This window comes from Pelecanus crispus, chromosome Z, assembly GCF_030463565.1.
Source record: "Pelecanus crispus isolate bPelCri1 chromosome Z, bPelCri1.pri, whole genome shotgun sequence".
Lineage (NCBI taxonomy): Eukaryota > Metazoa > Chordata > Aves > Pelecaniformes > Pelecanidae > Pelecanus > Pelecanus crispus.
The window spans coordinates 75,766,636-75,779,219 of record NC_134676.1 but is presented as its reverse complement, the minus strand read 5'-3'; the positions used below and the strand labels follow the sequence as shown (position 1 = coordinate 75,779,219).

The 12,584-nt window shown below is 35.4% G+C and overlaps 1 protein-coding gene across 1 annotated transcript in view; it reads left to right on the top strand.

The window, feature by feature from the left end:
* SHOC1 (shortage in chiasmata 1) overlaps window positions 1-12,584 on the top strand; it is a 73,801-nt gene that overhangs the window by 29,306 nt on the left and 31,911 nt on the right. The window contains exons 7-11 of the mRNA XM_075727114.1: window positions 2,827-3,017; window positions 7,026-7,188; window positions 8,971-9,073; window positions 9,779-9,935; window positions 11,275-11,382. Of these exons, the coding sequence (XP_075583229.1) occupies window positions 2,827-3,017; window positions 7,026-7,188; window positions 8,971-9,073; window positions 9,779-9,935; window positions 11,275-11,382 (722 nt within the window). The remainder of the gene's footprint in view (window positions 1-2,826; window positions 3,018-7,025; window positions 7,189-8,970; window positions 9,074-9,778; window positions 9,936-11,274; window positions 11,383-12,584) is intronic.

Here is a 12,584-nt window from a genome sequence, read left to right as displayed (position 1 = left end):
GTTCTGCTGCTGTTGTTTAAACCAATGGTAGGCATTTTTTCTGGAGTACAGTGTTCACTGCTGGGTATGGCTCACAGGAGAACTGTAGTCCTGGAGTTGTACAAAAGTATAACTGTCTAGTTCAAAGATTCTAGACTTCCTTATGGTTTGGCATAATAATTATCAAAGTATGTCCCAGTTGTGCTGATATGTAATATAGTTATAATTGAGTTGGGTATCTCTGGATTGCTTATTATAAGATTCAATACATTCTTTTCTAAGACTCTGCTCAGAAGATGACTGTTCTGTTTTAACCGAAGGCACAAGTTCTTAGTACTATATAGGGGTTTTGTGTAGATTTTTTTTATGCTTCTCTGTGTGTCTAAAAATTTAGGTAGCTAGATCAGGGGAGATGATATTTTGATATAGGCTTGTCAACTTGGTTTTGGGTTTGTGATTTTTTCTTAAAAGTTCTTCATGTAAGCCAGTGATGAGTGTAAGTGTGAATGACTGATCAGAGAGGTCACTGAAGTGGACTGATACATTAGGGAAAACCACATCAAAGTGCCAGGGAGCCTGTTGTCTCCTTGGAGAGGCTTAGAAACAAAAAGAGGATAAGAAACAAGTGGGAGAAAAACACTGAGGAGACACAGGCTGCCTGAGCAGGGGTGAGAGGACACCTCGCAGGAAAGGAGATAAGGAAGTGAGTCTATGATTCCTAGAAAATGCCGAATTACTTAATTGGATAAACCCCCTTATTAGCTGTAGTACATGCACTTAATTGCCATGCTTATTTTGATGATGGGACTCAACTGTCCGTATTTCAAAGATACTGCTGAAAGTTTTACTTCATATTGTAAAGACCTAATTGAAGCTAAATACATTAAAACTAATATAGTGCCTTCTGTGTTCAAAACAGTATACAAGCATAGCTGTATGACTTGAACATATGTTTCCATACTTAGTCTGTCATTTAAAAGATTTACTGTTTTCCAGAGCAGCCTTACTAAGGGCTTGACTCTGGAAAAGGCTGCCCCATGTAGTCTCAAATCCGCAACTCACTTAGGCATGATCTATCTGTAAAACTATAGGGGAACCCATTGGTTTCAGTGAAGCTGGCCCACATGTAACTTGGCAGTGTTCTAAGGTCCATGGATTTTCAAAGGCTAATGCCATGTTAAAGTTTGGACATTAATTATTATCAATACTGCATAGTTATTGCTTGTGAACTATACTACTTGTAGTTTCAAAATTAACTTTTGAGCTATACTGAAAATGTTGTAAAAGAGTTGATATTTTTTTAGATCTGTACAGAGATTCCTCACTATTGCTGCCTACACATAACATTCTATACTGAAATTCACAGGTGCACTTATATACTGATTCCATTTATGAGATTTACCTCCAGATGACTGGCAAACAGCAAGATTGTGTAATGCAAAGGTTTATTAAAAAAACTGAATAAATCAATAAGATGCACTGTTGAGAAATCAGTTACCTGAAATTAGAATATTAAGTTCAATAAGTATAGATGAGCAGAAAATAAATAAAAAATTCTTCCTTATATTCATTCTAAATCTATTCTTCTTCTGTTTAAATCCATTATTCCTTGTCCTGTCACAACAGGCGTTGCTAAAAAGATTGCCCCCATCCTTCCTATAGGCCCCCTTTAAGTACTGAAGGACCACAAGGTCTCCCCGCAGCCTGCTCTTCTGCAGGCTGAACAACCCCAACTCTCTCAGCCTGGCCTCGTAGGAGAGGTGCTCCAGCCCTCCGATCATTTTTGTGGCCCTCCTCTGGACCTGCTCCAACAGGTCCATGTCCTTCTTGTGCTGAGGGCCCCAGAGCTGGACGCAGTACTCCAGGTGGGGTCTCGCCCCTCTACTCTGCTCTGGTGAGGCCTGTTGTGACAGGACAAGGAGTAATGGTTTTAAACTAAAGGAGGGTAGATTTAGACTGGATAGAAGGAAGAAATTTTTTACAATGAGGGTGGTGAAGCACTGGAACAAGTTGCCCAGAGAGGTAGTGGGGGCCCCATCCCTAGAAACATTCCAGGCCAGGTTGGACGGGGCTCTGAGCACCCTGATCTGGTTAAAGCTGTCCCTGCTCAGTGCAGGGGGGTTGGGCTAGATGACCTCTAAAGGTCCCTTCCAACCCAAAGCATTCTATGATTCTAAAATTTGGGTTCTTCAGAAATGTCAGCTCTCATCAGTCAGAGTCAGTTTATTTGTCCAGTCAATTTACATGAATAACATAGCATTAATACAACCATATTTTAATCAGCAATTACAAATATTTTGTCCAGATGCATAATTAGCTCAGGAGTATGATTTTTTTTTATGTAGTCAAATGATTTCACTACTTATTTGGCAAGCAGCTTTTTTCCTGACAAATAGTAGTATTGACATTAGTGTGAAAAGTGACAGGAAAATGAATTGGTTTTGTTTGTTTATTTATCCTCTCTTTTTCCTATTGCAGTTACTTGCAATTTCTGAATGATTTTTGAAACATGACTATACATTTAACCCAGCAGCAAATTTTTGTCATAAAAGTTATGACATCAGTAGGTTTGATGCTTTTTTCCAGCTGTTACCCTTTTGTTCAATTTAATGCTAGGGGTAAACTTAAAGGGCTTTTTCTTGGGGAAGAATTAAACATGTAATTTAACCCTGGATCTACTGAATAGTGATAACAAGTCTGTAACTTCCAATCTTCTTCAGTGAATACAGTGATTATCAAAGTTCTTAAAGTATCTTTTTGAGTGACATTGATTCACTGAGGAGTCAGGGAAGTTACAACAGTACTTTTACAACAGCTTGAGTATCAGATTTTTCTTCTGCTTTTTAGGAAACCTGTCTCTTCTGTAGAGTTCCATAGTAGTAATGAATTAATAGAAGTTATTCCAAGTTCAAATCCCTGCTCTCAGACTGACAAAGAAGGACCTTTTTTACTTACGAAGAATGTTTTTAAGGAAGAATCCACCCAAGATAAATATTTGAAGACTGACTATGCCACTGAATTTAAAGAACAATGGCAAGGTAAAGTGTTTAATACGCTGTTTTCTAACTTTTGGTAGAGTCAGCTTGTTAACTTCCATTATTTCTTGTGCATGATCTGTAGAGATTGAAGAGATCATTTAGATGATCACAGCCTTTGCAATTGCAGACGTTACAACCATTTAAGAGAGATTTATTCCCTTGAGAAGCAGGGCTTGTCTTAACAGTTCGAGATAGATACAAGCCAAAAGAAGTTTCAGGCTGATGAAATATGTAGCAGAAAGTGACAAAAAGTATCACAATAAGTGGATCTTATCAGACATTGATGAAAATGCTAATAATCCCTTGTACCGCAATAAAATTAGATCCCTGTGGCATGTTCTTTTACTGTGTCAAGGAGGGAAAGAAGTAAGCAGTTTCCGCTTTGTTGCTGGGATGAAGATAGTTCAAATTGGGTAGTGTTTCTATGTGTTTTCTGGAATTTTATCATTGGTAGTGCCCTAGTAGATATAATGAATTCTGATCACAGAAAGCAAAATGTTGAGAAAGTGTTTGATTCAACTGTATTATGATTTATTATTCCGAGATATCAGGTTTATCTTTTCAATACAGGGTTTTTTGATATTTGTCAATATTACTTTAGAAAGGGAAAGTAATGTAATCATTTACTAAGAGCTTTTTTCCACAGTCACAGACAGGAGGCAGGTGGTTCTTGATACAACATTGTACAAGATAACATTTACTAGGAACACAGTATCAACACTGCAAGTGTATTACAGTTAATAATTGAAAGGCAGTAATCTCAATTAATCTGATTAAGTAATTACCTGGTTTTTTTTTCAAAGTTAGGTGGCATATGGCACAAGGTTTCGACAATTGATAAAGCTCTCCATATTGTGTGCTTACAAAGAGAATAAAAATAATCCTGTGTCTTAGCTATTACTTTCTTAGCAACAATCAAGAGAGCTAAACTTCCATGGACAGGAGTCTCTGAAAGAAAAAAAAGTATAAATTTCATAAAACTTTTTATATTTTTTAAAGCTACAGATTATTATTGTGCTTAAACAAACATAAATAGGCAAGCTAAAGAGACTGGATTTTTTTTTTATGGGAGAACATTAAATTAGTCACTATTCTCATGACTGGTTTATTGAATTAGCAGGTCAATAATTATCTTTCAATGTACCCAATCTGTTACTGCCAATCCTTTTTCTAACTGTCTGTTTGCGTTAAAGCAGGAAATGTTAGCAAAAGTCTGTTGACTTTTGAGGGAAGCATTAATTCTAATATTTTTAAAAGCTGCCATTCTGAAAGATTTGCAAGCTATTTTGCATCATTGAGAACCTGCTAATTAATGCCAGCTAGTCTGCTAACAGCATAAAACTGACTAGGTTTCACTAAAGGCATGAAGATACATACATAGAATGTAAAAACATGGAAACTTACTGATAGATAAAAATTATTAGAAGTGGAATATTATAGGTGATATGACATAATTATCTAACCTGTATTGAAAAAAATAAGAAAGAATAGGATTTGAAATGATAATTTAAAATCTGTTTTTCCAATAGAGGAAGGTTATATTTGAATTCTAAATAGCTTGTTTTATTACTGCAGGAGGTTTTTTCCTACCAGCTTGTGCATATTAAAATGTTTCATGGTTATTTCTGTTAACATAACCCTGTTCTTCCTTTCACAGAACAAAAGCAATTTCTTCAGTCATTTCACTTTTTAAAGGTGTAATATAAGAAATAATGCATATAATACTTACTAGGAGCTGTAGCATTTAACGGTTCTTGTTTAAAGCAAAAAAGTTTCCAGTAAGGTTGTGAAGCTTAGGGTAACAGGTTATGCACACATTTAAAAAGTAGCTCGTAAATTATTACTGGGCTGTAGCAGTGGAAAATGGTAAGAAAGTTAAAACCTGTGAAATATGAAGCACATTGAATGGAAAAGCTAAAAACTTAATTTGGTTCAGTCAGTAACTGTAAAGTTCAAATATTCTTCCCAATTACATTAGATTTATGTTAGATTACAAATAAATTTTCAATATTTAGCATGCTGTTAATAGCCTTTCTGTTTTGCATAGGCTGTCTGTTATGAGAAAGAGGTCACACTGGAATGACAACCATCTTTGTACCATTAAGCTGAAGAGCACTGACTTTACACTAGCACATGATAGCGCTGGCTCTGAAACCCCCGTTCAAACATGAAAATATTTGCTCCCTGATTGATAAAGTACTTGAGCACATGCTTAAACCTATGAATGTTCTTTTCTTAAGTGCTTTGATGGTCAGAAATTACTGAATCAAAGAAAGTGATGATACTGCATTCAAGTTACAATTCTGAAAAAAAGCATATTAAAACACGTGGAACTGCACTTCCTAAAATCACAAAGTTGCAACTGAGTTCAGTTTTGTATGGATTTCAAACACTGACATTTGGGAATTTCAAACTCTACCTATTGCTGCAGTTGTAAAATTATGTATTAGGAGAGCAGTTAGGTCTGTGATTGCATCTGTTCCATTTCAGGAGGGCACTTCAGTAAATGCATAAGTGCATTCTTGTGTAGGCATGCTTTCCTGAGGTGGGGAGTAAGAGGTTAAAATGTGTTAAAATAAATAAATGCACCAATTAAAATATTTGAATCACATTAGAATAATTATATTAATTGAAAAAGCCTCTCCTTTTTCATACACTTTAAGTACTAGAGCCACTTATAATAAAAAGGTACAATACAAATGAATATAATAAAAAATAATAAAAACTGTAGCTAAATTGGGATAATAAATGCAAGTCAAGGGCAAAGTTGTGCCTTATTTCACCTGATTTAGTGTTAGAGTGTAAGGAGTTAATCCTGCTTTCTTTGGATTAACAGAAATTAAATGTGATATTATTTGAGGACATCAAGTTTATGTCATTGAAGCAGTCTTTATTTACTGATTGATTTTAGCACCTAATTTTGCAACCACTACTTGCTGAATAATGAGGTGCTTCCTATTTTTTTTCCTGGTTTCCTGAAGAAAAGGAAGAAGAGTAAATCAGGGATTTTGTAAATTGTATCAAAAAAGATGTCAATTTTTTTATTGGAGGTACTTTAAGCTTTATAGGATACTAGAAGCCTTAGTAGCCTCTCCTGAACTGTTCATCTCATTAAACAGAGGCATTTTATAATGAGGCATTTATTTTTTAAGTGATAGATTTCTTTAAGGGAATCTGTTTATGTTAGCAGTGTAAAACAGTTTTTGGGGAACATAATCAGTATCTATCATTTCCAGCCACTAGGAAGGAAACGAGGGTTATTACAGGCAGGGAGTCATCCAGGGAGTGAAAGGGGGATGTGGGAATGAGGAGGCTTCCATGTTGGTAAAAAGTAAGGAAGAAGAACAAAAACCTCCCTTTTCCCTTCTATATGTGTTATAGATGTATAATATGTGTGTGTGTATATATGTGCCTATTATATTGCAAATATAAAGGATTGTATGAAATAGAGTTGTGATTACTGCATCAGTTCTGTTTCATGGAGAGTAGTAGTCTAAATTCAAAAGAAATTAAGGTCCATAATGTCGTCTTTCTTGAAATCATAACAATTTGTAACCTGTATTTTTTTGTCTGCTCGTTTTGTAAATAAATTTTTTGTTGCTTCAGAATTAGAGATCTGCATTTAGGTTTAGATGTGTATGGAGAGACTGTGTCATTTCTACATTAAAAATTGCACTGAGCTAAGTTTCTCAGCGAAAACCTACCTCAACGTTCCTTTATCATACTTCACAATGCAAACAAGGGAATGAAAAGAAAGTACCTTTTCTTTTTAACAGGTGTTACAAAAGAAAAAGCAAAAGAAAAACAAAGCTTATCATGTGAACCAGTGGAAGTCTAGACTTTGTTGCATTTAAAGCTTAAAATTCCTAAAACATTTAAAGTAAAAAGTAGTTATTGTTTTGCTGACATTTATAGCATTCCAACAGTTGCTCAACAATTCTCTTTATTTTGATAATTCTTATTATGTTTATATTGTTTGTTAATGTATTTGTTTTTATTTTTCTTCAGATTTATGTATGGAAGAGGAACTTGTTTTTATTGATAATCTTGAAAAGTTTCGTAAAAAACTGCCTTCTTCCTCTGTACTTCTGAGCAGACTACAGTTTTTTTTAGTGAAAGATCCCCTTTTAGATTCTGAAGGACAGAATTTAACAGAAGAGAACATTTTCAGGTATCTACAAATTGTTGTATAATATTAAACATAAATAATAGTCTGTTTGTAATGCCATTAACATTTTAACATCTTCTGTTGTATGTTAACTCTTTAACGAATTTGCATTTGCAACAGGGAAAGAATTCAGCTATTCTTCTTACTTACAAAAAAATGAGTAGGATGAAATTTATATGCATTATTTAAGAAAACTGGATAAATTAAATTAGGCCATTTTTATATTCTGTAAGCGTGAACTGTGCTCAGGATTTTATTTTTGGAATACTGAAAAAACATCCATCTGTAAGGGACCTGGTCTTCCCTCAGACTGACTGATTCCCTGTCAGTAAAATGCCACTAAATTTATTTGGGCCAGGATTTTACACGTGCTTCCATCTTCCTTCTTTCTCTCCTCTCAGTCATGCTGTCAGTAAATCCATGCTCTTACCCTGCTGAACTGTATTTCTTTAAGTTCAAATATGAATTATTCTTATGTTTTTGCTCACTTTCATATTGCTAGGTTGATTGACTTTAATTGAATGATGTCTTATGTCAGGAATTTGAACAAACTGGTACATTAAACCAGGTGTAAGTTATATTCAGAATGTGCCTAGTCTTTTGTAAATATATTCATCTATATACATACATTCATAAAGTCTGGCTAAATTTTGCACTGGTTTACTCCATGCCTCGATGACTTTCATAGCTTCTTTTGCACTTGATAGGGCTGCATGATTCACAAGCAAGGCAAAGCAGATTTTAACTGATTTAGCGGTACCTATATAGTAACAGAACAGGGAGGAGTGGAGTTGTTTACATGTTTTTTCAAATATGAGACCTGATCTCACAGTGAGTCTTGGACATAAGACTGTGCACGTGTGAGTACTGTAAATATCCAACAAAAAGAACATGAACCAAATTCTGCAATGACTTTCAGAAATACCAGTCACAGGAGGAAAAAATGCTAGGGTGAACCTTTACAGAAATAGCTCTGACCTGCTGATCTGCAGTTTACTAGCAAAGCCACCAGCCTTCTCAAGGTGGGAGTCCAAATGTCCTACTGGAGCACACAGGGAGATGCATTTAGACAAAGAGTACAATTAGACAGACTTCTGCTTAAGATGAAGTTCAGTGGACATCCCAAGGCTAGGCATGGAACAATTTATACGCTTCAGTCTAAAGTATTCCTCCAGGAAAATAGCTGTGTCAGGGACCAATGAGGAAGCTATTGTCCTAAAAAGTCATTACAGATTTAGTGCCTGCAATGGCCACGAGGGGCAAGCCTGATGAAAGGGAACATACTTCTAGTTTTCATTTTAATTAATAGCGAGCACACTCTGCCTTCTTTGGTGCTCAATGATTCCTGAAAATAGAAATGAAAGGTGACAAAAGATAAATCTTGTGAACATTATAGATTACTGAATTTTATATATAGCAGAAAAACTTCACATTAGAAGAAAATTAGGTCTGCAGCTTTTGCGGAAAGCATTTTTGCATGACAGGACTTACATGTTAAGATGATGAACAATTTTAATATGTTTTTTTTCTGTAACTTTTTTAAGGCAGGTCCCAATATTAAGTGGTTCTACTCTGCTTATAGTGTACTAGTTCTTGAAAAATAATTTCAGTTAATTACAGAGATTGGTACAGCATCCCTTGGAATTGGTTTCTTAGAAAAGCATGAATTTAGAAAAAAATAACTTTTGCCACCTATATGGCTATCAAAGGTACTGCTGAGACTTTCAGTCTTAGATATGAAGTAATACAAAGAAGTAACTTGCTTTATTTTACGATCTTTTAAAGGGAATGTTTGACTTTCCAAAATGAAACGGGGATGCACAAGAGTAAAAAAGAACTGCAGGGGATTAAAGAGAACTTCTGTACCATATCTGTAAAAGATGAAGAGGTATGATCATGTTGTTTCTTAGTAATTATTATATTAGTGGTTGCTTTATGTTATGCCTAAATGTTTGTTCATCTGCAAGTCATTTTACTGAATTCTTTTCATACTTGCCAAATATTTGTAGCCTTCATATTTCCAAGATTAGAAACACTGGTATTATTTGTGGTTTTCTTAATTCTTGGATGCTGTTGCTGGGAATCTCCACTCTGTTTAGCTGTTTCTCCTGGGACCTGATGTGTTAGCAGTTTTAGGTAGGTATGTTTACAGCAAGAATAAAAATGAACCAGAACAGGAAGCCATGATATGTGCATGGGGAAGAGAAAGTTCGAAGACATGCTCAGGGATGTGGGGGGGCCAGCTTGGCTTCTTTTTTTAAAAGAAGTCAAATCTATTTTTTGCTCCATTTTTGAAGTTCTAAAAAACCAAACTTTAATGAAATAAATGAGGATTTTACTTGATTTGGAAGTGCAAGTTATAAGATCCACTCTTTACACTCCACAGACTCAATCTGAAATACAGTAACACTCTTTTCTTCCTCTGTATTGAGCAAAGCTTTGTGTATGCTGTGTAAATGTCATATGACTTCTTTCTTAAAAGCTCTTAGGTTGGTTTAGAATTAAGCTATTTCAAGATTTTGAAAAAGCTTAGACTGTACAGCAACATCAAAAAAATTTTACTTACCATTCTGTTGTGATTAATATTTTTCAGTACTTCATGTTGCCTTTTGAGTTAGCAGTCTGCAAACCCAGCAACAGCAGATCAGATTCTGTTAAGATTCCATCATACTTAGAACTGAAAGAGTTGTTAAATGTAGCTCCAGAAACTATGGCTGATGAAGACATGTGCAAAGAGGTGATCAAAGAAGGTGAGGGTTGGTTTTGCTTGACCCGATTTTTCCTTTCATTTGCACACATTAAACACAACCTAGCTCTTTTATATTCAGTTCACTTATGAATTACATCCCAGCCTATCAAATGAGAATTTATTTGTATGAAACTATGACCTGTGCTATACCCAAATTCCTGAGTATTAGAAATGTCTTGTCAAGTAGCCAAGAGGAAGTGAATAATTTGCCACTTGGTTCAATCCATGGGTGTGTTGTAATCTTGGGAACAAATGCAAATGAGCCATGATTCATGATATCCAGTCTACCATGAATATAGTAATTTAGTATTATATTTTGTTATCTGTAATTAAATTTACTTGCAGAGACATTCTTAAGAGGATTATATGCAGTACGATCATACTGTAAAAATTGCTTGTATTATATTGTAATTGCAAACATGAAAGCAGATTTCTGGGAAAAAAAGGGTTAAATATTTCCATGGATAACAGCAACATTCTAAATGACAGTAGTAATTTCTTTAAAGGAATCTAAAAAAAATTACTAAATGCTTTTATACTACAGATAAGTACAACTTTAATGGCAGTTATTGGCTATTGGATTGATATTGTGACAGTATTTTGTGTAGTTAAAAGAATAAGACAGTGCCTCAGATTTTTAAATTTTGATTAAAAAAATAGTTTGCATTGGTTTTGGCAAACAAGTGAGGAAAACCAAACCTTTGGTGGACAGGAAGCAGCTCAAAGAAGCAAGATTCATCCTTCTGAGTGTGGAGGGTGTGTGCTGAATTCTGTTTCTGATAGGGCAGCAGTTTGGAGTAATCCAGTCTCTTACTGAAGACAGGAACAGAACTTTTAAAAGTGTATACTTGACTAAGGCAGTTTCGTGTGCATTCCTGTGATATATTTAGTACATCACAACCTACATGCCACATTCCAAGCTGAATGACCCAATCTCCACTGCAGAGGTTTGAGGATTTTGTACATAGATATCAACCTATTATTCTTTTTTGTTCCGTTTTAGTCCTTTTTAGTAGCAAGAGAATCTACATACACAAACTCCTGGTAAACTACGTTTAGGCTACCTACTTGTTCCAGAAATCACATCACTGTATTAATAAGAACTTTAAATAGTTTGGATAGTGACTGTACAATATTGTATTTTTTTTCTGGCACCTTTAAGAGATAAGACTGAGCACTGCCCTGATCATCTACGGCCTTTGGGGTTACTAAGCGTAACTGTAATTTTTCATAGCAATATATTATGGAGATTGAATTAAAAGATTAAACCAAAAAAATTACTCTGACAGGAAAAAGGAATAAATGGTTCATTTATAGCACCTTTTAAAATCTGTTTTCAGATCTCAAAGCAGAAATTACATACAAAATAGAAATTTCCAAGTACTGTCCCGTACCACAAGAGGTTTGCTCCAGTAATAGTAGAAGTATGTTGGAATTCTGTGAGTCAGGTAGGAAGAGTTACATAGATCAAGGAGTGATATTTAAAATTAATTCTTCAAGTGATTGTCCCCATATTCTGTCTTGGGAGTACATGCACCGTATAGATATAAGATAAGAACATTTGCATTGTCTAATCTCCTATTTTGTACCTGCACCATAAGGAGGTTGAAGGGCTGTACTCCTTTCAAGAGTTTTGAAAGCTAAACACAACCAACTTTGTAGTTCCTTCATGTTGCTTTTGGCTGCAAGTGGTGTCTCTATCTTTTGCACTTGATCAGCTTTTTACATTTTTTAATCTAACAATTTATCTGCCCAGAGAGGGCAGAGGAAAGTTAAGGCAGATTGATTAAAACTGTGGAGTCAAAGAGCACAGTTTAAAGTTTGTTGAACTCTTGTGTAAATGCTTTCAAAAGAGGGTGATGGAGGACAATCCAGGGAGGAGTACTGAGTTTATAACTTCTAGAGGTTCAAAACTCCTGTGCAGACATTTTGGTTTGGAAGTGGTGCAGTAATGCTGTGTGATCAAGAAATTAAGACACGTAGTCATCAGAGTTGTTTTCCACAGAAATAAACTGAAAGTGTTGAATATTTACTAATATGTGCATTGAATCCTGGCTTCTCCTACACTAGCATCAGGAAATCCTTTATATGTACCCACCTTTAATAGCTTGAAAACTCAGTCAGGCCTGCTGGTTACAATGCATACCAATGCCAGACGGGTTTGGTGTCAGACTGTTCAGACTAACTATCCAACCTCAGCTGGATTTCTTCTGGGTCCAGGTGTAATCTCTCAGAATAATGGATATGCTTGCCAGCCCTACTGTTTTCACAGCTTAATGTTGGCTGGCTAAGAGTGGCAGAAAAATGGCTATGCTGGTGACAGTTTTCACCTTTAATTTCATGCAGAAAAGCCTGTGCAAAGAGTGACATTTGCCAATGGATGTGATCTGGGCAGAGCAGCAATACCTGAATAAACATGTACCTCTTTTCCTAATGTATAGCCTATCTTGGAAAAAGTCTATCCATTATTGCATTGGACAGTAGCAATATTATCCTCCAGCGCATGTTCACTTGGTAGTTTTCCATCCAGCAGTTACTAAAATCCTTGAGAAATTTTGAGTCTTCTCCAGACCAAGACCCCACTTCTTGTCTTTGTTTCAATATGATTTAAACTGGTCTGATTGTTGTCCCCTTCAGGCTAATAGCATCA